This window comes from Gallus gallus, chromosome 15, assembly GCF_016699485.2.
Source record: "Gallus gallus isolate bGalGal1 chromosome 15, bGalGal1.mat.broiler.GRCg7b, whole genome shotgun sequence".
In the NCBI taxonomy this organism is placed as follows: Eukaryota; Metazoa; Chordata; class Aves; order Galliformes; family Phasianidae; genus Gallus; species Gallus gallus.
This window is the reverse complement of record NC_052546.1, coordinates 4455514-4481177: the sequence shown is the minus strand read 5'-3', so window position 1 is coordinate 4481177 and position 25664 is coordinate 4455514. Positions and strand designations below refer to the sequence as shown.

At 46.7% G+C, this 25664-nt stretch overlaps 2 protein-coding genes across 4 annotated transcripts in view; both read left to right on the top strand.

The window, feature by feature from the left end:
- AACS (acetoacetyl-CoA synthetase) overlaps window positions 1-15231 on the top strand; it is a 38266-nt gene extending 23035 nt beyond the window's left edge. The window contains exons 9-18 of the mRNA NM_001006184.2: window positions 34-114; window positions 1210-1334; window positions 5133-5197; window positions 5382-5504; window positions 6800-6913; window positions 7409-7534; window positions 9119-9188; window positions 9827-9885; window positions 11116-11318; window positions 12939-15231. Of these exons, the coding sequence (NP_001006184.2) occupies window positions 34-114; window positions 1210-1334; window positions 5133-5197; window positions 5382-5504; window positions 6800-6913; window positions 7409-7534; window positions 9119-9188; window positions 9827-9885; window positions 11116-11318; window positions 12939-13076 (1104 nt within the window). The 3' untranslated portion in view covers window positions 13077-15231. The remainder of the gene's footprint in view (window positions 1-33; window positions 115-1209; window positions 1335-5132; window positions 5198-5381; window positions 5505-6799; window positions 6914-7408; window positions 7535-9118; window positions 9189-9826; window positions 9886-11115; window positions 11319-12938) is intronic.
- The window catches only part of TMEM132B (transmembrane protein 132B), a 186483-nt gene continuing 175268 nt past the window's right edge, over window positions 14450-25664 (top strand). The window contains exons 1-3 of one of the 3 annotated variants that reach the window (XM_025155604.2): window positions 14450-14611; window positions 15482-15684; window positions 16348-16477. In XM_025155604.2, the coding sequence (XP_025011372.2) occupies window positions 15541-15684; window positions 16348-16477 (274 nt within the window). In that variant the 5' untranslated portion in view covers window positions 14450-14611; window positions 15482-15540. Of the gene's footprint in view, window positions 14612-15481; window positions 15685-16347; window positions 16478-20996; window positions 21101-25664 lie in introns of those variants that run through there. The other 2 variants (XM_025155606.2, XM_015275628.4) reach the window with 2 other exon arrangements.

Sequence of the window (25664 nt, the reverse complement as noted above, 5' to 3'; positions counted from 1 at the left end):
TAAACTTAATTTTTTACTTCACCTTTTTTTCAGGGTACATTAATACAGCATCTGAAGGAACACATTCTTCATGGCAACATGTCCAGCAATGACATCATTATGTACTACACAACGGCAAGTGTGGCTTACTGAGGCATTTCTAAAAAGCCTTTAATACATTTTCCTTACAAGCCTGAGAGTTTTTCCCACAAATCTACAAGTTCCCTTTTATGTACTGTTAATTCCTGCTCTGTAAAGGACCATCCTGTTTAACTGGTTTTTACATAAAATATCAGGTGAAAAATTTGACCTTTCAACAGAAGGTCTCCTTCTGATGAAAGGTCAAACTTACATTAAGTGTTTCTGATCTAATTAGTGAGGAAAACTGATTTATTTTTTACAGTCTCTTAGGGTCATTGATCTAACAGCCTCATCAATTTAATCTGCAAAACAGACTCTACCTTCCTTCTTCATGTAATTAACCATATTGAAGATGAGATTTTTTTTGTTATTGTTTTGATGGAGAAGGAAGAATTTGCACATCTGAGTTTAGTAGAGGGAAGGAATAAAACCGAGTGATCTCTGTAGGACTTCAGTTATGTGGTTTTTTTAATGATGTTGTGGTTAAGATAATGATTCTGCAGTCTTCTCTAACAGTTTGAGAGGGCTCATGCCTCTCCTTGTGTTCCTTTCTGAACTTTGACACCACTAATTGGTTTGTAGTACTTCTGCAGAGGAATTATAATTACCTTGTCCTAATGTTGTTCCATATTGTGACTCATTGTGACTTAAAGCTATATGTATAGGGAGATATGGAATCCCAATCTCAATAGATATTTATAAGGATATGTTATGAGCATTCATTAGTAATGTGTGCCTGATTCAGCCTTGGGACAGGTGAGAGGAAAATCAGTGCTCCAGCCTTATTTGCTAATTTCTAAACAATGTGATTAGAGATAATGAGCAGAGAGATATAAACTCAAGTGCTGGTTTAACAGTTTCAAGCGTTTGGATGAGGAAAATGGAGGGGTAGATGGCATGTCTTGCACAAGGGCAGGAGGCACGCTTTGTGCCAGGTGGTTGTGCAAAAAGCCATGACTTCTCTAGTTGCCCTTGGCTCCTCTACAGCTGTATGACAGCAGCACTCCTGGTCCTGTGGTAGAACTGCCAGTAAAGTGGACAAGTAGCTGACAAAGATAGAAAGTAATTTTGGTATTTTCTCTTTTCTAGACTGGCTGGATGATGTGGAACTGGTTAGTGACTGCACTTGCTACAGGAGCTTCAGTGGTTTTGTATGATGGATCTCCTCTAGTTCCATCACCAAATGTGCTCTGGGACTTGATTGACCGACTAGGGTAGGTAAAGAATCTTAAGTCAAATGATGTGGTCTTTGCTTCTGTTAAAATGCTCACATAAAACCAACCTCATTAAAGATGCTTTCTTGGTCAAAAGCTTGTATGTGGCATGACATAGTTTTATCTTTTGGCTTGATGTTGAATAGAACAAATATTTTAAATTTTACACTATAAACAGTCTTTGAGAGCAGAAGAGACAAAGAGTTTGATCATTTAGAAATGGATTCAGCATTTAGGTTCCCAGCAAACAAAGAATTTTGGTTCAATAGTCACTTTATTAGAGCAGCCTTTTCAAAACGTAGTAATTGGGAGCAATCTGAAGAGAAATTTCTCAGAACACTCAACTTTTAAGAATCTTTTGTTTCAAGCAGCTCAACATATGACTCAATATAACACATTGACTTCAAGACAGAAATTTATTGGAAAGGCTCAGCAGGGCTACTTATTTCCATATTTTGCTTTTTAATCTGTAATGCTGAATTCTCCCTGCTTAGCCATTTGTTAGTTGTTTTACAAAGTTCTTTGTGCCTAACAGTGCTCAGAGTGCCCTCTGTCCAATCCCAGGAAAACGACGGGGATCAGATAAACAACTGAAATCCTGTGGTGCCATTTAGCTGCTGTGCACACTGGTTAAACTTTGATTTTTTGCAATTCACCCATTTTTTCAAACTGACTGTAAGGAGTGTGGATCTGAGTGATGTTACTTTATAGTAAAATGGGCGTAATTCTCTTGTGGGTAATTAAAATCAGTTTGTTGCAGAAGGTGGATGCCAAAAGCCTGTCTTTCTGACTCTTGATAATTAATAATTTAAACTTTGCTCTGTCTTTTGTGCCATGTAATATTTAAAGACTGTCATTTAGTCTCTGGTTATTATAACTGAAAGTCAATATTGTGTTAGAATGCATCCATTTGGAAAAAAAAAAGCCCACAACTTTTCACCCCTACCCACCAACCCCCTAAAAAGCATTAGAACAGGCGGAAATGTAGACTCAAGAAATAAGATGGCTTATTTTTAAGCATTGTTTCTACATGCCAAAAAGTAAGTGAAGATATCTCAAGAGTGTCTGCATGTCTCACTTTTGTAATCTGGTGCTAAAAGCGGTGGCCATCTGTGTGGTACTTCATAATGCAGTCTGTTCCCAACTCAGTCATGTGTTACATATTAAAAAAAAAGCTTCAACATGTTAAGACTTCCTCACTTCTCTGAAGATGCTCCGTACTCTCCTTTGGTTACCTTGATGATGCTATAAAAATGCTATTGTGCTGCTCGGCAGGAATTACTTCTGTGGACATCAGTGAAAGATCTATTTAAGTGAGCTGTATTTAATAATTGCCCATCGGTTATGTAGCATTTGGAAGGAATAATAGCAGATTAGTCTCTATATGTGCTGGAGAGGAAGATTTTAAAAAGTACAGAAAGAAGCATTATGTATTCTATCTATAAAACAAGAAGTAACCTGAAGCATGGAAGTAAGATAAAGAAGGATTTTTACAAGAGTAAAAGTAGTTGGTGTGATTGGGCTGCATGGTAAGTGAAGGAGCAGTTTCTTCCTTCCTGCCCAAGGGTGGCAGCCTCTCAACTCATCATCATCCACGTGAATGGTGAAGAAAGGCATCCCTGATGATAGTGAGATAGCTCTCTTTCCATTTCTGAAATGGTGTGATTATCTCAAGTGCTGTTCTACCTTGCATTTTGCCTTTGGAGTGAAGATAGGATCTTGTTTTAACATAGTTACACTGATGTATGTGTTGCCCAAGTTCTGTGCATTCAGCCCATATCCCTTATCCTAGTTTGTTTTCTACTCTTGTTCTTGAGCGAGTTTATTGCAGTAATATAAAATGAATTAGGAGGGAATAAGGCTTCTTGAAGGTCAGCAAAAGCATCCAGCTAGCATTTCCCCTGATGGAGTTGGAAGGGGTAGAGCCTTTGTTTCAAATTGCATTGAAAAGCTCTTTTCTTTTTTTCCTTTACTCGATTGGAGTACCAAAAGTTACCAGGGCTGCTCTGAAAGTAATGCCTCCTCTTTTATGATGTCTGCTCACAGTGTCAGAGGCAGCTGGTTGTGGTATGGTGGTAGAGGTTGAACCTTCCCATCAATATTCTGTTACATTTTGTTGCTGTATGACAGATGGCAGTGGCTAATGGTGGGAACTGTGTTGAAAAACAGTGTTTTGTAGCTGAGAATTTGCTCTATTGAGTAGTGTTATTGTGCTGTTTGTATCTGTGGTAACTTCCATGGAGATAAATAGGAGGCATTACTTTCTGAGCAACTGTCTAAATTTTCTCTTGGTTCCTGTTGTGATTAACAGCACCTCAGAGCCTGCATGTTAAAGGAGTAAACAAAGATTCTCTTTCAGCCCAGTGATTTCTTAAACTAGCATGGTTAAGTGTTAGCTTTCATTGACTGCAGAAAGTAGTTCAGTTTTTGCAAATTCAGTAATTACTTTCTGAAGGGTTGGGAAGGATATTTACAGTGCTGTGCTTTGCTGCTTTTGTGGGTTTTCTAGAAAGTATGTAACAAGAATAACAAGTATGGGAGAGATGGTACTGGACTGCACTTCCTGCATCAGCCCTGGGTAGATCTCCTTTCTCTCTTTCCCCTTCCCTCACAGTGTTCAGCTGGATGTTTAATACCTTAGTGAGGGCTTAAGGTAGGGATGTATTAAGAGGTCTCACTTGATCAGAAAGTCAGAGATGCAGTTATTGCATTCAACATAGAAGATTACATGTAGTTTTGAGCTTCGGTTCCTGCTGTGTGCTCAGTTTAGTACTTCTATTGCTGATGCACAAGCTGTTCTCCACACCACTGCTCTGGATACAGATATGAGGAGTGTCATGTTTCTAATTTGTCCAATATGCAAAATGGACAGCATTCTCAAAGCTGTATTTTATTTATTACATTAATTGAAATATTAAACACAGTGCCTTCAGTGTTGTTGTGAGTGGCCTATATAATGTAATTGCTTTTGGTCAGATTGCATTGTCATAAAGACCAGTGATGTGCAACTGGGAGACAGTATGGTCTGCTCAGTTCTAAAGATGCTAAGTGTGATGTCTCAACTTTAATGTGTGCACTGGCTGTTGTAACATAGGATTACTGTATTTTAATAAGAAGCCAAAAGCAGCTGGAATAGGAATTCTCACTGAATCCTCCCCCCTCTCATGGATACATACAGCCAGATACTGAATACTCCCTCTGCATGTACTTACTGCAGTGACAGAATTCATTTATTAACTTAGCTAGGCCAAGCTTCATGTTCAGTTAGACATCTGCAGCTCAGAATTCCATCAGTGGGAACCAAACATGGATCTACAGAGCAAATCACTGACTGCTGTCTTCAGAGTGAAGTATTCTTTGCTACACTGTGCCCCAAAACGACAGAATTTTGTTATGTTGTAGCATAACAAGGCAGCAGATCTGTGTTAAACAGCTCAGTGGCAATTATGCCCAATTAATGGAGTAAATGTTATAACGTTTTGTGATGTCTTTGGAGTGTTCAGCAGTTAAGAATTCCTGTAAATGAAAGCGAACATTTTCCAGGAGGTGGGAAAGCTTTGCTTAATATTTAAAGATAGAATTAAAAGTTTCAAAGCTACAGAAATGACGTGTGATCTGAATTATTTTGATGGCTCTAAGGAGTGCTCCTTGCACTTAAAAAGCTCTAGGAGACTTCATTGCTTGACTAATCAATGCATGGAGAGCCTTCAGCCTCTGCTTACTGCAATGGGGATTGCCAACCTTCTGAATCTTACTGTGTTTAAATATGTAAAACTTTTAAACTTTTCCTCCCTCTAGGATCACCATCCTTGGAACGGGTGCAAAGTGGCTTGCTGTGCTAGAAGAGAAAAACTTAAAACCATGTAAGCTTCTGAAAGCTATTGCATCTCTTTTCTTTTTTTTACCCTCTGCCCTGCCTTTCCTCTCAGGTTCCAGCCCTTGTCATGAATAAATCTTACACCGTTTTTGTGGGTTGTAGTGTTGAATGGTTACAAACTGTTGTGAAGATTCAACCTGAACTTAGTTTGTGGATTTCCTCCTTTAAAGGTGAAACACACAATCTCCAAACGCTCCATACTATATTGTCTACAGGATCGCCTCTCAAATCTCAAAGCTATGAGTATGTCTACAAACACATAAAGAGCAGTGTCCTCCTGGGATCCATTTCAGGTGATGCTTCTATGCTATATGCTTCTTAATTCTGTTCATTGCCTTTGTATTTCCTTTTTGCTTGTTTGCTACTGTGCATTTAAGAAACCTAGACATTGGAGCATTTGGGCTTGGGTGTAGTTAAACTGGAATTAATTCTCTCTTGTGAATATATCTTATGAGTAATTCAGTATGCCATAATGAAGCTCATACACAAAAGCTTTTACATTGAATGTTTCTGATGTGGTGGATATTCTGCATTTCAGCTTCATTTTTTTTGAAGCAGGATCATTTATTTTGACCCACTGTCCTTAGGGGTAACAGGGCGAGATCAAGAAAAGAGTCCATTAACCTACAGAACGTAGTGCTCTGAAAATAGCTGACTTCAGCAAGAAATGCCTCTTGGAGAGGTTTTTCCATGCTCCTGCTTCAATTCTTTTGTGCCATGTAATTGGCACTGCAGACAGATTTTTGTAAATTACATAATTAGAGAAATATCAAGCCCACGTACTGTGTAGTTTGTTGTGAGGAGTGCTGGCTGAGGCAACTTCTGTATGTAGAAGGTCCCTCACAACTCCTCATGCTGCTTTGTAATGAAGGCTGAGTTTTCCCAGGGCTTTTAAGCTTCGTTTAGTTTGATGCTATAGTCTGACTGTTCTGCTTCTGAAGTCACTTCTAACTCTGCTCTTAGTAAGAGTAGTGCTGAATTTTAGACTTGCTACTACAGACAGTGATGGTCTCAAATGTGCGAGACTGTTTTGATAACTAAAGCTAACAGTATTGATCTTGTCTTAGAATTCTACATCTTTAAAGCCCTGTAAGCATTCCAGTTGAGTGTGCACTTTCTCAGTACCTATTTTTTATTGAGAGAACTGTTTGTCCTCTGAGTATGGTTGCCTCCTCCTTGGTTGCCAATGAGGAGAAGAAATAGAAGCTATGTATTGAGTGGAACAGTTGAAGCTAATGAAAACAAACAAGCAAAGATTTCCAAGCGATCTTGAATATCGAAGTCAGTGCAGCAGGGCCTGTTTGTTTTCTCATTCATACAGAATGGGATTTTTTTTAATGAGGTTGACGAACCTACTGATACGGAACTACTGGAAGAAAAGTTATGCCTTAAGGAATATTTCTGCATGAAAGGCATACATGTTTAAAGAGATGCACACACAAAGCAGGGGAAGAAACTTCTGTTATGAGAAATCATACAACAGTGATAATACTGACTGTTATTCTGTGCTGCATAATGTGGATTAGAAACATTTGACAAACGTGGCAGTCTGATGTTCTGGAGTTCTTATGGACTTCTTCTGTTTTAGGTGGGACAGATATAATTTCATGTTTCATGGGTCAGAATGTTACGATTCCAGTTTACAAAGGAGAAATTCAGGCCAGAAATCTCGGAATGGCTGTGGAAGCCTGGAATGATGAAGGTATCTATCATCAAAATATTATTGCACTTACAAAACAGAGCAGTTATGACGCTAAGTGTGTCGGTCATCAGATGGCTAACAGTCAACTGTAAGTAGTGATTTCACTATAGGAACGTGTTCAACAAAGCCTTATTCTGGATCTGTCTGATCTGGAGTGTGCAGTGTTATGCTGAAAATAAACATGTAAAAAACCCTGCTTTTCCATTGCCTTGAGAAAGCACCATGGGCCAAGTTGTAGCCTCTGTGTGTGTGTGTGTGCTAATTAGCTATGTTGTTGTGGATGCCAGTCTGTCCTTACCCTGTAGTCTAAGTGTCCTTAAGTTACAGGTAGGGATGAGTTGGTGAATTAAATAAACTGTAAGATCATCAGTCATCCCTTGCATCAAATCTGCATCAACATCTACACTTGTTATTTACATGCAAGATGCTTTTTGCTTTGCTATTCTGTTCTCTACAGAAGGGAAATGCAGAAAATAACTTTTTCTTTGTAAACAGGAAAACCAGTTTGGGGTGAAAGTGGAGAGCTGGTTTGTACTAAACCCATTCCCTGTCAGCCTACGCACTTCTGGAATGATGAAAATGGGAGCAAATACAGGAAGGCTTATTTTTCAAAATTCCCAGGTATGTGATGAAGGGGGTTGGATATTGCTCTAGCTGGCCAAGAGTAAAGACTGTACTGCTGCTATTGGGAAGGTACAGGTTTGTTCTTGCCCAGCGATAGGCAGGTGCAGCTCTAAAATGAGACTGTGAGGATGAGAACTCCAGGGCGTATCTGATAATTCTCACTCCATATTTTTTGCTGTTTTGTTTTAATAATGGATCCAAATCACTTTAATAAGAATGTCTAGAAAGCTCCAATCCTATTTTGCTCCTGCTCTCATTAGGCAGATATATGGCTACGACAGCTTGGTAATCTGCAATGCAGACATAAACTGCTTGGCACGAGTGCGAAGCAAAAGTGCTCAATAGGTCAGGGAGCAATCCTCCATTAATGAGTTCTATGGCACCTCTGCCAGGCTGCTCCTGCCTGGCAGGAGTGGATCCTAGGGGATAAGTGCTAGCCTGCTGCTTCGTTTGCATGAGGCTTAGGTATGTGCTGCCTCAGACATGCATATTCTGCATTCGTACAGGCTTTCAGTGCTGCTAAGAGTAAGAGGAAATGATGCTGACAGCCAGAGGCTTTCATTGTAATCATTGTGAGAACTCTGCTCATCCAGCTTTTGCATATGCAGAGTGGTGATGCTATACTCACTACTGCCCACCTGACAGGGGCTCATAGGAGCAAGTCCTCAACCCTTTCTTTCTGGAGAGGGAAGGCTTTCTATAAATAGCAGTAATAGAGTGTAGAACCACAAGAGAAGTTGGGATGTGCAGAGGAGATAATTGCGTAGGAAGATTGAGGGGATGTGGAAGTTGGTCAGTGTGAGTGTGACAATAAGTAGTAGAAAAACACTGAGAGTTGTTGGGCTGAAATAACGATGGTTCAGAGGTTCTGTGTGAAACTCCTTTCCTGGTGTTCCTTGTAAACAGTCTTACAGTTGTAACAGCGATGATGGCAAATAGTGTTATGTGCATGTGTGTAATTGAGGCTTGTTCTTCTTTAGGAAAAATTTAATAGAGTTGGCTTGTATTTCTGCTTCTGACAGTCTGCTGTAGTGGTCTGAGTCTTAAAAATAATACAAGAATTATTCCTGCTCTGAAGACTCAAATCTGATTCTACGTTACCAAGAGTATTAAGCACATAAGAAGCTCCTTAGTGAACTGCTGAGACCTGATGTGCAAACCCAGAGAGCTTCTTGCACAGAATTGTACACTGTGAAAGAAGTGGGCCAAGAAAGACCAATGGAAATACTGTTACCTTTATGAAAGATTCTTTGTTTCCTCAAAACACTGTGCTCAGAGCAGAGTTTTGTCAGTTTTCTAGAAGATGCTACGTAGCCTGCAAACAAGCAATCGTAAAATAACCTCGGGTTTGATCGCAACATGTGAGCTGCTTTTGTGTGTGCCAGCTCATTGTGTTCACTGCAGAAACAATCCACACTGCCTTGAAGTACTGCTGCATTTGCTGTGGGTGGCTCTTCAGGTACATCTGATGCAGTAGGATTCTTGCTGTACAATAGAAGATGCACGAGTTATTACACAGATGTATTTTATAAGTGGAAGAATGAGAAATCGGCTGCTAAAAATGTTGTCGTTCTCTCACAGGTGTTTGGGCCCATGGTGATTATTGCAAAATTAATCCCAAGACAGGAGGAATTGTCATGCTTGGGCGCAGGTACGGTGTGTTGGTTAAAGTGTTTTCCATAAGCAGGCTTTAAGATTTGCAGACTTACCCTTACCATTGGAAGGCAGCCATCGAGTTGTTAGAGATCACAGAAAAACTGGAGATCACAAATGGGGGTAAATGTTACGCTTGCATTTGAATGTTAGTGTTCAGAATAAAGGTGAGTGACTGTGGAAGCTGTCTGGCACTGTCGCAAACAGACCTACTTACAGGCATAAGGTGTGAGGCTGCTGTGTGTGAGACACGAGTTCCATCACTTACTGGGAAGCAATGGCACACAACTGCAGTACAGTGAAGTACTAGAAAGGCTTTTTCTTGTTTTGTTGTTAGAGGTACACGCTGACACTAAGCTAAGAGAAAGAACTAGCCTTATATTTGGGCTACTGTGAAGAGGAGAGAGAGGGGGGAAATGGGAATGAGTAATGCTGGATTTCTCTGTACAGTTTTGTTGTAATGAGCAAAAGGCCTTTTTCACAGAATTGAGTTATTTTAAAATTCTGTTTCTGAAGTGACTGTCTGCGTATTCACTGCATGAAGGGTGGAGGAACTTGGTTAACTGCAGCAGTTTTGTCTTTTGATCAAGCTGTAATTACATTTTAATGCCTCTTTGTTTTGTGTGTGACTTTCAGTGATGGCACATTAAATCCAAATGGAGTAAGATTCGGAAGCTCTGAAATCTATAATATAGGTATGAAACCAACTTTTCACGTCCTTTAACTACAACCTTCTTGCCGTAAATCTGAAATACGAGTGCTATACAGGTGTCTGAAAAGCCTGAGTGATAAAACTTGCTCTTTTTCAAATGAAAAATGGTACAGAGCATATTAACATGAACAATAAAAGTCTGTCCTGTGGACTTGAAATTGGTTGTCTTCTTAAAGTATCTGGAGCACTGGAGATGACTTGTTGAGATGTTCTCTGTAAGATGTTGCTTTCATATAACAAGATCTCACAGGTATTTCAATCAAATTTAAAGAGTACTTCTGAAGCTATTCTTTCTTTCTCCCTTAGCCAAGCTCTTGACACTATTTTGTTTTATCTCATCGTTCCTAATAAGTACTTGAGCTTATGTTACAATAGCTGATTGAACAGAAGGATTGCAGGTGAAGCCAAAAGTGCAAAGGGATGGGGAGGCTAGATTGCACTGCTGAAGCCTGTTCAAGTTAAATAGTGCTCTGCTGGGAACGGTGACTTCCCAGTGCTGTGTGAGGTTTGGAGGATCAGGCTCCTTTAGCTGCACAAGAGCTGTGTGGGTGTTCGTGGCAGCTGCCCTGGGTCATGCTCCATTTCAGCACTGCAGTACTTTAACTGGGTAACAGGCTTCTTGTGTCAGAAGGCTTATCCTGGTACAACTGACGTCTGGTTCTGCCTCCCCAGAATAGGGAATAGGGTTCTGTAGTATAAATAGCAGTTTTAGCAGGGACCGGTTTGAATCCTTAGGATTTGAATCTGGTGCAGCCTCCATGAGACTGTCAAGATGCAAACTGCTTCGTACCTCAAACGTCTGCCTTGTGGAGGGCGGTGTAGCTGCGTGCCAAGGTGTGAATCTTCCCTCGGGCACCTGTTGGCACACCTTGTTCTTATGTGATCAGACATGTTAGATTTCTGTCTAAGCAGCAACTGGAGACTGGGGGAAAAACCAAAGGCAATAGTTCTGTGTAAAAAAGCATCATCGGTTCCAGAAGTTGTAGCATTTTGTTGTCCTGGGCCTACATGCAAGCGGCCCTTAAAACTTCACCCGAGCAAGAGGTAGAATGTCAAAGCTCCTGGAGGCAAGACTTGCAGAATTACCTGGCCAGGAAGTCTGCTTTCCCTTTGTACATCTCAGGAAGTAATACTTGCTTTTGCAATTACAGAAATCATGTTTTTGTTTTATTCTGAACGCACGTACTAAAAAATGACTCTCTTTGATTTCCAGTTGAAGCCTTTGAGGAGGTTTCTGATAGCCTCTGTGTCCCTCAGTACAACAAGGATGGGGAGGAAAGGGTGATACTCTTCTTGAAGATGGCTTCAAACCATGTGTTCAGCGAGGATCTGGTGAAAAGAATTCGAGATGCAATCCGTGTAGCACTTTCTGCCAGGCATGTTCCAAGCCTCATTCTAGAAACCAAAGGCATTCCGGTATGTCATGAAAAATGCTGCCTACTTTTTTTCTTTGTCACCTTGAATAGTAATTAAGGAGCAGTTGTCATTGCTCTTCAAGCCCACATGCATGGAAATTTTAGCATCTCAAAAGTGTATTCGAGCTTTATAAATAGTTTGTCTATGTTGCCTAGCAACATCATTTCATCTCCTTTTCAGCTAAGCGTGTTTTTGTTTTTTTTAACAATACCTAAAAATGCCCATTTTCAGTTTATAAATATACGAGCTGCTTTTTCTCAGTAATATATACTTAACGTCTTTTAAAGGAAAATATTAGGAAGGTAATTTAACTTAAGCTTTTCATGCTACCCATAAGCTTGGTTTGTTTCTGTTTTCCAGTTTCAAATGACATCCTTATGAAAGCTGAGAGCACCGAGCGTTATAAAATCGTTTAGTAAACCGTTTCACCTGCATATCTGTTTAGCCATTTAAAATGTAACTCTATCACTGTCTTCCCAGTAGCGATAACTAAAAATCTTTCTGCTTGTGAAAGGGAGAGAGGAAAAATGTACAGCTAAAGGTACAGCATGCTCAGCCTTCTGGAGTTGTGAGCTGTAGTACTCTACCCTACTCCTCTTTGCTGTACGAACTCTTATTTGGGAAGAGTATCTTACCCAGTCCTCTCTGATACTGCAGCAGCCTCCTCAACAGCTCTATGGACAGCTTATTGCAGGATGGGGATGCAGGCTGTGCTTGTCTCGAGGCCACATGCACATAGGTTTGAGGCTTCAGACCAATCACATTGTGTTCTGATACCTCATCCAGCTGCCAGTGAGGTTTCTATGTGGATATAGTCCAGGGCATAGGACTGCCAACTTCCATAATACACAGCAATCTGGATCTCATCTGTTGGGTTTTTTGTGTGTCAAGCCACTCTTCTCCAATAGCATTAGCTTTAAAATGTTGTCATAACATGAGTGTAGAAGTCCCTGCATCTGACAAATGGTGAGGGTTAGATTTTCCAGGCTGTGGTTTAGCTTCTGCATGAAATGTTGAACTTGTAAGCTGCATAAATCACTTGGATGTACAGCATAAAGTTGATGGCAGTGAAGTGTTTATGATGGTCTGTCCCTCAGGAGAGCCTGCTTAGATCATTAATTAGTTCACACTTTGACTGAATTTAAAATGGAGTGAATTTTAATTACATTTCAGGTAAATATTCCAGTGGTAAAAACATCAAAGCTGTCTCCTATCTTTCTTTGAAGGCTTTGCTTGGAAAGGAAACCTCTTTCTATTTCCTGCTACTTATAGAACTGTATTTTCTGATGGGGGATAAAAACCTGTCTAATCCTGACTTTATACTGCCATTGCCTACTGGTGGAAATAGTACAGCTGTGCTGCAGTGCTCATCGCTTCAGTAATACAAAGCATTGTTTTTCAGGAGATCTCTGGGTGTTCAAAAACACTGTGGGCTCTTTGTGCACATTTTCATAGTCCCATCCTGACCTGATAAACACCGATCAAATGTAGCAGAAAAGGGAAGGCGTGAGGCTGCACTGTGGCCGGGTTCTTAGATAGGTGGTGGGCGTTCTTATTAATCTTTCCATGAAGCTACTACGTGAAAAGTGTAATCCTGTCACTGCTGGCTTTGTTTTTCAGTATACGATAAATGGGAAGAAAGTGGAAGTGGCCGTGAAGCAAATAATCGCGGGGAAAGAAGTAGAGCAGCGGGGAGCTTTCTCAAACCCAGAGACTTTGGACCTCTACCAAAATATTCCTGAGCTTCAGAATTTCTGAAGCCACGTGTTTAAGGGTTGTTTTATGCATCTGTCTTTGTTCTGTGTTTGTTTTGTATATACCAATACTGTATGTAAAGAAAAAGCTCTATTTAATACCAGTGGTTCTTTTAAAAGAAAAAGAAATATCTCGTGAAGTGCATTATGAAAGGCTTGGGTAAAGCTTAGCTCCCTTTTATTGCTTCAATATGCCATACGTCCTGGAGTTTTTTCCAGCCTGGAAGGAGGAACCTGCCTGTTCTGGTTTTTATATATATATATGACAAATGTGTTGTTTCTGGTTAGATCCCAACCAGTAGCCCATCAAATGGGAGCACCATTAGCAGATGTTACAGTTGATGATAGAATATTTCTTTCATAAAATGTTCCTGTTTTAAAAAAAGAAACTGGGTTTTTAATATTTTTCTTTTCCAATGTATGCATTTTAGAGCCACCTGCAAGGAAGGTGCAGCAGTTGTAACTACTTGTCTGTGAAACACAGAAGCACCCTATGTGTCCTGTGCACCTACATGTTTTTATATAGCCAAATCATAATGCACTTAATCTATCTGATTGACTCAGAATAATTCCAGGCCTGAAATAGCTGCTGGCACTCCTGAAGGTAACTGCTGCTCTGTTGTGTGATGGAACTCTCTTGTTGTTTTAAGCTCTTTGTTCATTGACTTCAGGGGATTCCGAAGGTGGAGGAGCGATCTCTGCTGTATTCCCTGCGTAGCTCTGGGTTCTGTCCAGAGAATTGACTGCCATTACTCTGAGTTTAACATCACTGCAGTTGGAGGCAGCATTTACCTCCTTGTTTTGAAGTTCTTTACTGGCACCAATCCACTGTTATTTAGCTGAAGGATTCCAGTGTGTTCATTTATTAAAAGCTGATGGTTTTGTAACATTTTTTTTTACTAAATGTCACCGTGAAAGTGAAAGACTAAAAGGTTTTGTAGCTCTGTGCCCTTCCAGTTTATAAAGGGAAAAATGCCATAGTGAGCATAGTAAAATGGAAGCACTAAAACGTTGTTTTCTTTTCCCACAAGGAAAATACAATGGCAGCAGTTGTACCGAACCTCTGGCAGTCAGCATCTCCTGCACTATTTGAATTTTGTGGGTTAAGTATTTAATGCATTAAAATAATGGATGTCCTTATGATTGTGTTGAATGCGTTCAACAGTAATAGAGTTAATTAAAATAAATTGATCCTTTATATATATATAATATATTTGTTTACACTTTCACTCAGCTATTGTCTTAATTTTCTTTAAATTGGTTGTCATGGAACCATTTGTAGCTTAATTTCTGCTGTTGGTTTTAATGGGTTTAAGCCAAGTCTGTCCCACAGCAAAGTGTTTGTTCTCTGAAAGTTTTATCCTATTTCTTTCTGGTGCAGAGCCCAAGACAAGCCAACGTGGGTGCTGGCTGTGTATGCATGGCTGACTTGTTTAGAAGGTCACAGGTAAACAGGAGGAGAAGGAAACGTGCTGCACGTGTACCTGGTGGCAGTTTGGGAAGGAGTTGCAGGCTGCAATACATTAATGTTGCTAACGGGTATGTCTGTGTGGAAGGGCAGAATCAAGGGGTTGGTGGTGGTGATGCAGGTAGTCAATGTGAATTGTAGTTTCCTCTCCCAGTGGCACATTACAGCCAGCTCTGGTAACTGAATGCTGCTGCAGAGCTCATCAAGTGTGGCTGTTCATTCACTAAGGGTGAAAGTGCCCCTCGGTGACAATCTGAAGAACGCAGCCATTGTGGGCAGCAGCTCCACACCCACTGCAGGGCTCAGAAGTGCCTCATTAGCAAATGAGTCTTTAAATGAGTTGGTTTCCATTTGACTTTTTGAACTGTACCAAGTTGGACAGTATAGATGCTGGCGTGATGAATGCTAGCACATAAATACCAAGCACCCGTTAGGAAAGTATAAAAGTGAGCTATTCAGCTGCCAATAACCTATGATTAAAAGTATTTTTAAATTCCTTTCCCCTCTGGCATGCTATATATAAATTTTACATTAACTGTGACTTTGTATTCATTAAAACTTCATTATATTGTTCTTTAATTCATGCAAAATGTCTGCAGTTTACAAAGCCCACAGACCCTTATTAATAAGTAATTTGGGGATATTTCATTAATTAAAGATAGTTTAGAAGCACAGATATGCTAAAAACATATACAGTGCCTGGAGGCTGTTTTTTTAATCCTATATCATGCTGGAAAAATCATAGAAAGCTTTAACAGATCTAATTTGATCTGCAAATGTCAGACTGTACAAAGTTGTTCCCAGACTATATTAACAGGCAAAAGGGGTGTGTGTGTGTATATTATATATATGTACGTGTGTGTGTGTGTGTGTTCTGTGTGCTGGAAATGACCTGCTAGCTGTTAAGCCTTGACAGGTGATACAAACTGTGTGCTCTGCAGACAGTGCCCTCTGAGTGCCTCACCTGGTTTCAAAGAACTGAGTTTCAGAAGTGCTGGGGATGCAGCTGATGGAGATGAGGGGAGAAGGAGGGGTGAGGTGCTCCTGGAGGAGGTGGAGGCAGAGCTGGCTGTTGTCTGGGCTTCCTGAGGCCAGCTCCTCCTGTCCCCACTCTTGTCCTCCAAAGAACCAATGTACACTAAAGGTAAGCAAAGAGAAATGCAAGCGACCTTTGCGTACCTTCTTTGGGTACTGCAACACAGCTCTGAACACAGCTGTGCTCTGACCAGATGTGGGTAGTTCAGAATGCCTGGAAAGATAGAGGCAGCTCATCAGCTGGCAATGAAAAGCAGAGAACATAGCTTTCCTGCTCCCCATCTACAGCTATAAGCTAGCTGTGCTCTCTTCAGAGCCTGGGCATAAGGAAACTGTGATCAAACATAGGGAAATAGGGAGCAAATGCTGTTTCAAGAGGATTTTTGCGAGCTCAGGTCTTCTGTCCAAAGATCTGCTGCCTTTGGGCTGTCAGTGTGTATCCCGTTGTGTGTGCTGTCTATTCCCAATCTGGGGTTTGCAGTGCTTTGCTTGGAAAATAGAGATACCTGTGGCACGTGTGGCATGCAGAGAGCTCACTGCAGATCACTGTAAGCCTCTGGCATAAGTGTTCAACAGAGGGAACATCAGAGCAGCAGTACCACAGCTGGGGGCTTTTCTCAGGCAGTCCTCTGCGAATTTGAGAGCACCTCCATAGAGCTGCATGGCCCCATCCATTTGTCCTTGACTCACAGTTTTATTGCTCCCCTCTTAGAAATGTGCTGTTGTCAGCTCCTCTCAGGCTACTTTCCCTCACACTGCCTTCTGATTTCAGTTAATTTCCATAGGTAGCAGTGGTTCCAAAGAAAACGAGCAAGCACACAACTGCCCAAGCAGGATGGAGCTGATAGAAGTTATGTGCAAAAGAGAAATCGGGTGTGTGAATTGCAAATTCAAAAACAAAGGTAACTGCCTGCTGGAGTCCACCTTCCCTGGGGCTGTTGGTGTCTTTTGTTCAGAGCATGCATAGTGAGAAGGACACTGTTGGCAAGGCAGAGCAGTCAGTCACACAGGCAAATGAGCATTAAGGTAAAATTAAACTATGTTAGTGGAGTGTGACGGCTCCATCCTGAGATGGAACTGCAGGGCTTGAGGGTCTGTAGGGTCACCAGAAAGAAGCTAAATGCTGTCCTGTGTGTTGTAGCAGAAATGCACAGCCTTGGTGCAGCGTGGCCAAGCTGCTGATAGCACGCGCCCCATTGATGAGCTGCTCGGTGTCAGCTGGAGCACCTTGCTCTGCATGGGCTGCATGCAAAGCAGGAGTGAATCAGTGTGCAAAGGAGTGGGAAACAGCTCCTGAAATGCTGTTAGTGGGTCTGAGGGCATCTTGGAACAACTTCAGCTGCAGAGCTGTAGAATGCCCCCAGCACTCACACTGCAGCCTCAGCTATCCCTGCAATTCTCCTCACGGTTCTGTGGGTCGGAGGAATCCTTCCCAGCCACGGAGTTTGGGGACAGAGCAGTGTGTGTGGGGGGGGAATCCTGGCGTGCTATTGCTGAGCCATTGTTGTTCTGCAGCATGTTAGCAAAGAATGAATTGGGCCTTGTACTTCATAATTACGAGACCTTAATTCTCATCCTAATGCTTTTGATGAGTGCTTTTGCAAAGTTCAGGAGGGTTATCAGCGTTCTGCCTGAGGTTCTGGCCGAAACAATGAGGTCCCATAGAAAAAACCGTGCTCCTCAGGGTTCTTAATGATTATGACAGCATATTCAGGAACGCACAGAGGTTCACACTGCTAAGGAATCTGCTCTCAAAAGTTCCCTCTGTCAGTGCCATTCCCTTTCCTGTAGCGTTTTCAAGGCAGAAGTGGTTGATGCAGGCTAACATTCCCACTGGACTGTGGGGCTGAGCAGCAGGGGGTGATGCCTCTCCAGCTGCTGTTAGCTACAGAAAGGTAATGCTGGACTGAAATAACCTGCTTGCAGGAGGGGAGCTGAGCTGAGGCTCCGTGCCTCCGTGGGCCTGGCTGTGCCGGCCTGGCTGTGCTGCTGCTGTACTCAGCTGAGGGTTTTAATTGGCCTGGTCCTTATGTATAATGAAATACGCTAGATACACGACACTTCATGAATTAATGCAGGAGTGTAAAGCACGGAGAGAGGTTCTCGTACAGGGTTTGTTCTTTAATGCAAATGCCAAGCAGGACTGTAAATGGCTCCAGTTATCCAGCATCGTGGGGCCTGTTTCACGCTTTGCTTTAGGGTTTATTCCTGCTTGCTGAGCCGTGCTGCTGTGGGGGGACGGGGAACTGAGGAAGGAGAAGCCTGGGGCAGCACAAGGAGGCTGCTGTGCGCTGGGATCGCTGCTCCAGCTGTGCTTGGTGCCGCCCCATTGCATTGCTGTGCAATCACTCCCCCGTCTCCCACTCTTTCTGTTCCTCCTGGTTTGTTTCCCTGGCTCCTACCTGGCACTGCGCTTCTGTGCGGAGCAAAGCATCGTTTTGCTGGGATGCAGAGTGCTCCTTCAGCACAACAGCCCTGTCCTAACGGGGATGAGACGTGCTGAGCTCCTTGTGCTGCCATGCACAACGCCCGGCTCTCAGCTGCCTCTCTAACAGCCCTGCTCAGCCCTGACTTTAGGGTTGCTAAATGCCATGTGTGTACACGAAGGGCGTGGATGTCGTTAATATTAGGCTGTATTGATGTGATGTGGGAGCAGTGACACACCACCACCTCCAGGCCTGGGAAGGAGCATTTGGCATCCCTGCCCTCCCCCTCCCCCACGCCTCCCCAACATTCATTATGCCTTAAACATTCTCACACTGAGTTTTTCCAATGGTCTAATTATAAACTTCATTATAATTGTTCATTAGTTTTATTTTGTTCAATTAGCTTAACAAGTTGCCAAATGAAATACAAGGCTGGCAATTAGCTTGATCTGATTGTAATGAGCCACTCAAATTGGGTCACCAAATATGTGCATTTATGGCACTTTTTCTTTTTTCCCATCGGTGAACAATAACATAAATATGCAGAGCATCTCCTGCTCCAAGGAGTGGAAATTTCCCCATTCATTTGTTTAAAGTAGAGGCGAAAATCAATAGTTTTGTGCCTGGGAGCCCCTGTCCCGCAGAGCAGAGCGTGCGGGGGACCCTTTGCCCTCAGCTCTCCTTATCTGCTCTGCATCCCAACGAGCGCTGTGTTCAGACACCTCGCAGGCACTGCCCGAGCAGCACCCCCAGCAGCGCTGTGCCCTCAGCTCTCCCCGCAGCTCCCCCACCACGAAGGAGGAATGGTCGGGGTGAGCTCTCCCCCCCACAGAGCTCCCCTCGGAGTGGGGCTGTGCTCGGAGCCATCAGCCCTCCCCTGCCTGACCCGGGGCTGTGCTGTCCCTTCGGTGCCACCGCAGCCTTCCAGCCGGGCTCTTTGCTCGCCGGAGGGGAGCGGAGCGCTCCGTGCCGTCTGAACGACAAATCTCCCCGTGTGGCTGCAGGGGGACGCGCAGCGCTCACTGCTTCTCTGCTCCTAATTCACTTTGCTCGCTTTCTATTAGCTTCATTCCTGCTGGGCTCAGATCAGGCAGGGACAGCTGTAAACAGGGCCGTAACAAGCTGCTAACATTGCAAAAGGGCCGCGCCACACGCGGGTTTGCATTCGATTCGAGTAGTTACAGCCGTAATGTCCATTAATTTTTGCAGTGCTCCCGGTGGCAGGAGGCTCTCCTTCTCATTACAGAGGCAGACCTGCATTTCTGAGGATGAGGGTGCGAAGTGCTGCCCGCCTGGGCTTGCACCGAGTGGATCCCTTTTCTCTGTCGATGCTGGCCCGGCCTGGAACACCTCCCGGCCCTCCCCTGGGGCTCTGTGCTGTTCGTGCCCTCCCACCCACCTGCTGGCACCGAGCAGCACAGGTGACAGCACGGCGTGCTCCTGATGCAAAGTTAATTCTTAATAAGGATGGAGCCCTGTGAAGAAGAGCAGCTGGATCTGATCGAGGTGCTGATTAAACCCGTATCCGCTCCACCTGCTGTGGAGCCAGAGAAGCACAGAGCCCCTCGCTGAGCATCTGTGCTTCTTTGCCACCGGGGAGCAGAGCTGGGCTGCCCCAGCCGTGGGCAGAGAGCAGGGAGACCTCGCGGCTCAAACCGTGTGCGAACCCCCGAGCCCAGCCGCGTTGGAGTTAAGGGCTGCGTGTTCCGGTTGGTTCGAGGGCATCAGGAACGTGGTGTGGGATCGCTCCTCTTTGTTTTGACAAAGCCGAGAGATAAAATCAGGCTCCTCGTAATTATGCAAATATCAGCATCTCCGTGGCGTGCGGCTGATTCTTCCGTACACAATTATTTCCTTAAAAGCGGGTTTTACGACCAGCTATTAGGGCAAATAAAGACGGGATAACCAAAGGATGCTTTATGAGCCGCATGCTGAAGAGGCCTCCCCTCGCAGCCACATCGCCCTGTTTGGGTGCAGCAGTAAAACAGGAGGCTGCAATTTGGCACCGCGTTCATAGGAGCGGCGCCGATTGCAAAGCAGAGGACAGCAGGTGCAACGGAAAAGCGTGCTCGGGGACCTCTTCGCAAAGCTGGGGAGGAGCCCAGACGGACGCTCTCTTTAGTTACTCTCCCGTTTTACCTTGCCGGATTGACGGCAATCTCAGCAGCGGCTTCCCAAAGGGCTGCAGCGCTGCCCGTCACCGCCACCTGCGCTCCAGCAGCGCGGCGTTCAGGTGCAGAGGTGCGGGGCCGCTCCCCGCCGTGCCGCTCTCTGCACGCCCGCCCTCCGGGACGCCCTTTGCTGACCGCTGTCCGCGTTCCTCCGCGCGCCCCTTCGCGAATCCCTTCGCGCCGCTCTTTGCAAAGCGCCCCTCCGCGGAGCTCCGCGGGCGGCGCGTTGTTTGGCAGCGCCTTTTTTGCGCGGCTCTTTGCAAACTCCCGCGCGCGCCGCTTCGCGGGGCCGTTTGCAAACCCCCTTCGCGCCGCTCTTTGCAGAACGCCTCTCCCGTCTCTTCGCCCTCAGCTCGGCACACCCCTTCGCGCCCCTCCCGGCCCGGCGGCCCCGCGCAGTGACGGCGGCGGCCGCGAGGGGGGAGCCGCGCTCTTCCCTCCGCCCCACGGCGCTCCGCTCTCTCCTCTCCGCGCCGCTCGGGCCGCCCGGGGCAGCCCCGCCGCCGCCGCCGCTCGGGGGGATCCGGCCGGGCCCCGGGGGCAGCGGCCTCGGGCGGGCCCCGGGGCGGGCGGGCGGTGGGGAGGGGCGCGGGGCGGGCGAGGGGCGCGCGCGGAGCCCTCGCGCAGCGTCCCGTCCCCGCAGGTGCGCGGGGGGCGGCGGCGGCCATGCGGCGGTGAGAGCGGGGCGGTGGGGCCGCGCCCCCCTCCCCGTCCCCAACCCCAACCCCAACCCCATCCCCACCCCCGGCGGGGCTCCCGAGCGGGGGAGCGGCGGGGGAGTGGTTACCGGCGGCGCCGCGACACCCCCGGCCCCCGCCCGCCCCGCGCCCATAAATCAGCACCATGACTACTTCTGGGCATGGAGCGAGGAGGATGCTCCCCCCGGGCCCCGCGCTGCTCCTGCCGCCGCTGCTGCTCCTCTGCCGAGGTAACCCCTCCGCCGCGACCCGGCAACTCTTCCCTTCTTATTATTTCTTCTTCTTTTATTATTTCTTCTTTCTTAATTTTATCCCCAACCCTCCTTCTCTCTCATTTCCCCCCCTCTCCCCACTTTGCTTTTCTGAACGCGGTTCTTTGCGCTGCCCGCTCCGGGTCGGGGGGCACCGGGAGGTGGGGGGGAGGAGTTGGGGGTCCGCGAGCGCTGGGGAGGGGGCTGTGGGGAGCGCTCCGGGAACGCGCTCTTCAGCTGCTGTTGAGGGGTTTCTGGTAATTACTTGTAATGAAATCGGGGTTACGCGGGTAGGGTCGGGCCCTTGGCGGGGGGGCGGGGGGGTGGGGGGGTTAAAGCCTCCTACGCTTCCCCTCTGCGCTTTCAGCCCCCGCTCCTGGTTCCGAAGGAGCTCCCGGAGCAGCTCCGTGCCGTCCGCCCGCCACAGCCGCTCGGAGCCGGGCGGTTACAGAACAGCGGGGCTGCAGTCGCGCGGCGCTCTGCTCGGCCGCGGCACGGGGAAACTTCCCAACGAACCCGGGGGGGGAAACAGAGCGGAGGGGCGCGGGGAGGGACTGCGGGACGGGGAGAAGCGATGTGTGGGGAGGGTTCCTGTGGGGCACAACGGGCCCTTTCCCTGCCCGAGGTGTGACGGGGATCCCACCGAGCCCGAGCGGGCGGTGGGCACAGCGATGCTTTCCCGCGGGCGCTGCGATGCTCCGCTCCGAGTGCTCTGCGTTTAACCGAGGAGAGAGTTAAAAGCAGCGAAGGAATGTGTTCTTTTTCTTGGTTTTTTTTTTTTTTCTTTTTTTTTATTGCTTTGCCACGTTAATGGTAATCTTTTCTTTGCTGTTCCCCCTCTCCTCCTGTGTGGGCAGCTACCATGGTGAGATCGGGCTGTGGGTGTAATGCTTCCAGCACGGCTCCGAGTGCTTCAGCATATGGAAAGCCGCCTGGGAGCGGGCTGCGGCTGCGGGCCCCCCGCCGGGCCGTGCTGTGCCCTGCGGGTGTGGGCTCTGCGCGCACAGCAGGCGGTGGGCGCGTGCCGCAGACACCTGTGTGAGCCGCGGCTCCTATGGGGCTGAGCCGGGTGCGCTGCCGCGGCCTCAGCGCAGGGCGGCTGCTGGAGGTCGTGCTCCGGCCGCGAGGCCTGAGGCCACAGCCACCCATTGGTCCAAAGTTCTCCAGGAGGGATCCGGGCGCCGCGTTCAGACCCCAGGAGAGGTGTGGGGCGGGCGGTGTGCGTGCTTTGGGGCGTTTGTCCCCGTGTTGCTTTGCATAACGGGTGCCTCCATGTTGTGGTGAGGCTCGTCAGGAGCAACGAGGAGCAGCTGTGCTGGCTGCTGCACAACAGGTTTGCAGAGCGCAGCCCTGGAGTTGAGGGCTGTTTTCTGCACGTCAGTGCAAGTTTCAGCGTTCTGCCCGTTCAGACCTCCAATGGATGTGGCTGAGGGGCGCTGGGGTCAGCCTGACATCACTGCCGCCTCCGGCTCTGACACCCATCAGGGCAGTGCATTTCAGGCGTTTGGCTTCTGCTTTCAGTCTGTGCGAACCTCCAGCAGCTGCTGTGCAGGCGGTGAAGCTGCCGTGTGTTTGGGCACCGTGGGGGCAACGCTGTGACCTGGGCACTGGGGGGAGGAGCCCGCACTGCCCCGGGTTCTGCTTGCTTTTCTCCGGCTCGTGAGGCTGGGTTGCAGAGCTCCACGCGCTGACACCTGACTGCAGCCGATCGATAGATTCCTCCCGAGGTTTGGATGCCAAAACAGTTGCATTAAAAAACAAATCAATACAGTCCAATTAATGCGCTGTATTATTACAGGGGATGATAGGGGCTCCGCAGCGCTCGCCCCGCGCGCCGTTAGCTCCATGTTTAAGGCAGCTTAGCGTGGCAGTGAGATGCGTTCCGTGCACTTCTCGTGCTGTGACGTGAGTTGCTGTGGCTGCGGGCGTCCCTGTCCTCCCTCCTCCAGCTTTTATCCCCATCCCCTGTGCATCTCACGGAGGAGAGATCAGCCCCCCGCTGACCTGCCCTGTGCTGGGACCTGCTCCTTTGGTGGCGTGGGGGATCCCCATTTGTCCCCTTTCCCTGTGAATTCCCTTTCCCGGCTGGGATGCTGGAAGTGATGGGAAGGGCCCTCTGATGCACGGAGCGCTCCCTGGAAGGGTTTCCTGCTCGCACAGGTTGGGCTGCAGGCTGAGCTGCAGTGCAAATATTAACGTTTCTTCCACGCTATCCCGAAATCCTCTTGCTGCACACTTTCAGCTTTTCTTTGTTTACGTAAACGTGTTTGATTTCTGACAGCGTTCAGGAAGCTTCATGAATTTATGATGTGCTCCAGATTCGAGTGCACTTTCTCCCTTTATTATTACTATTTTTTCTCTAAAAAAACGCTTTCTTCCCAACTTTGGGCGATGAAATGGCGAGAGAGACGTGCGTGTCAGCAGTCTGCTGAGAGGCAACGTAAACACCGTCCTTTATAGACCATCAGTTTGTTCAGTTTCAAAAGCAGCCCAGCCTCCCGCTTGATCCGTTTACTGTCACAGAATGGGACCAATGGTTACAGGAGCCGGAGCTGCTCTGGGAGGAGCAGTGAGCCTGGGCTGTGCGTGCGTTCCCAGGTGGAGGCTGTTGGCAGAACAAAGGCTGAGGGCTGGGAATGCTGGTGGTGCTGGTTGTGCTGAGCTGTGGATTGTGCTCCACAGGTGCAGAGGTGGCCGTCGCATTGGCACTCATCTTGCACACAGGCATTCTCCTCCAAGGCATTTGGAAGTAACGGAGCAGCTTAGTTATTAACGTCATTAAATCCTCATCTCTGACAGCCACGAGAATTAATGTACAAAAGGTTTCCTCCTCTTTTTTTTTTTTTTAATGCAGCTCAGTTACTCATTTTCTGTCTTTTGCTTAGGAGTAGCCCGCTGAAAGTTATTACCAGTATAGATATTGGTGCAAAGAAAGGTCCAACTCCATCATTAAGAAAGGAAGAAGCAAGTGAAACATACGGCAACTTGAATTTTATTGCAGTTGAGGCATTTTTTTTTTTCCCCTTTTCAAATGTGATTCATTCTTCCATCTGTAGCTCCCAGAGGGGGACGAGAGCAGGTGCTGCCGGGCTGCAGTCCACATGCTGGGGGCACAGTGCCCATGGGCATGAGGAGCAAAGTGGGGTTCTGCCCCGTTAGAAGAGTTACGGGAAGTCTTTGGCACAGGGTGAGAGGGGAGGTGATGTTCTTATGGCTGAAGTCAGCTCCCGGCCCTGGCAGGCGGGGAGCAGGGCTGTCCTTTCAGGGGCAGTGCTGCAGAGCCGTTCAGCAGTGGCAGCCTTTCAGAGCCATCCACATCACGCACAGCAAAAGCCATCTGCACGTGCAGTGCCCTCGGAGCTGTGACGATCTCACTGGTGTGAGCTGTGCCCCAGTCGGTGTGCAGGACCACGTCCTGCCGTTATCTCCCACGAAAGCTCTCTCTTCCAGCGGGGCCCTTGCATTTATTTACTTCACAGCTTCTCCTATTAGTGTAATCATTACTCCTCGGACTGGGTTTGAATTCTGAGCATCCCACTGTGGTACTTAAAGAATTAATTACAGCGATGAAAGAATTCCTCCAAAGGCTCCTATGAATTGGTCTGGTTGAAGTGTTGTAGCTTTGCGTCAATTGGTGCAGCTCTTGTCAAAGGATTGTGAGAAAATGCATGGGTCAGTGATTTAGATTAGGCAAATTACGTTAGAAAAATTGATTTGATTTAGAAAGCGAGCTTTCAGATGACGGGGAATTGCCTGCTTCCTCCTCTGCTTCGCTGCTGTTCCCTGGGGATGAGCAGGGGTGAATAACACAGGGTTAATGCAGGGCTGTGCAGGGGGGCATGGCTGAGGGCTGCAGGGGGATGGAGACCAGCAGTGGGTTCCTACGGAGCCCATTGGTGCTCAGCACCCTGCTCCAGCTCTCCTCCTGACCCCATGTTTCCCCATCAGAACGGAGGTGCCCCGATGTGCTCGGGGCCATTAGTGAGTCTCCCACCGCTGGCAATTAGGGTTAGGGCTGAAGGTCCCCCAGGCAGGGGAGCGGCCCCCCGCCGGCAGCTGAGCTCAGCCCTGCGGTGGAGGGGTTGCAGAGCAGCAGCCCATCTGTCTGCTTGGTGGGAGGAACCTGAGCTCACTGCACAGTAATCAGCCCCCTGGTGTTTAAAGAAACAAAAATGCTGCAGGTTTCTTGCTTTAATGTAGAGAACGGGCAAAATCCGAAGCCCATTAACGTGCTCAGAGTCTGGGGGACTTTGCTTGGCTTTTTTTTTTTTAATTTAAAAAAGTACCTTTTGACAAATAGAAACTGTACCAAACTAAAAAAATTACTATAGGAAACAACAGATTGCCATTGGTTTTGGGGTAGCCCGCATCTGCTGCATGACCTGTGCCATCAGTGGCAGGGGGTGCTTCCTGGGCGGTGAATGCCTGCCTGTCTCTTGCAGTGGCTGTTGTGTTATGTGGGTGCATTCCCTGCTTCGGTGGCTTGGCTGCGTTTGCATTAGAAGCCACAATATTCAGAGGCTTTAATTTGCTTGTAAGAGTT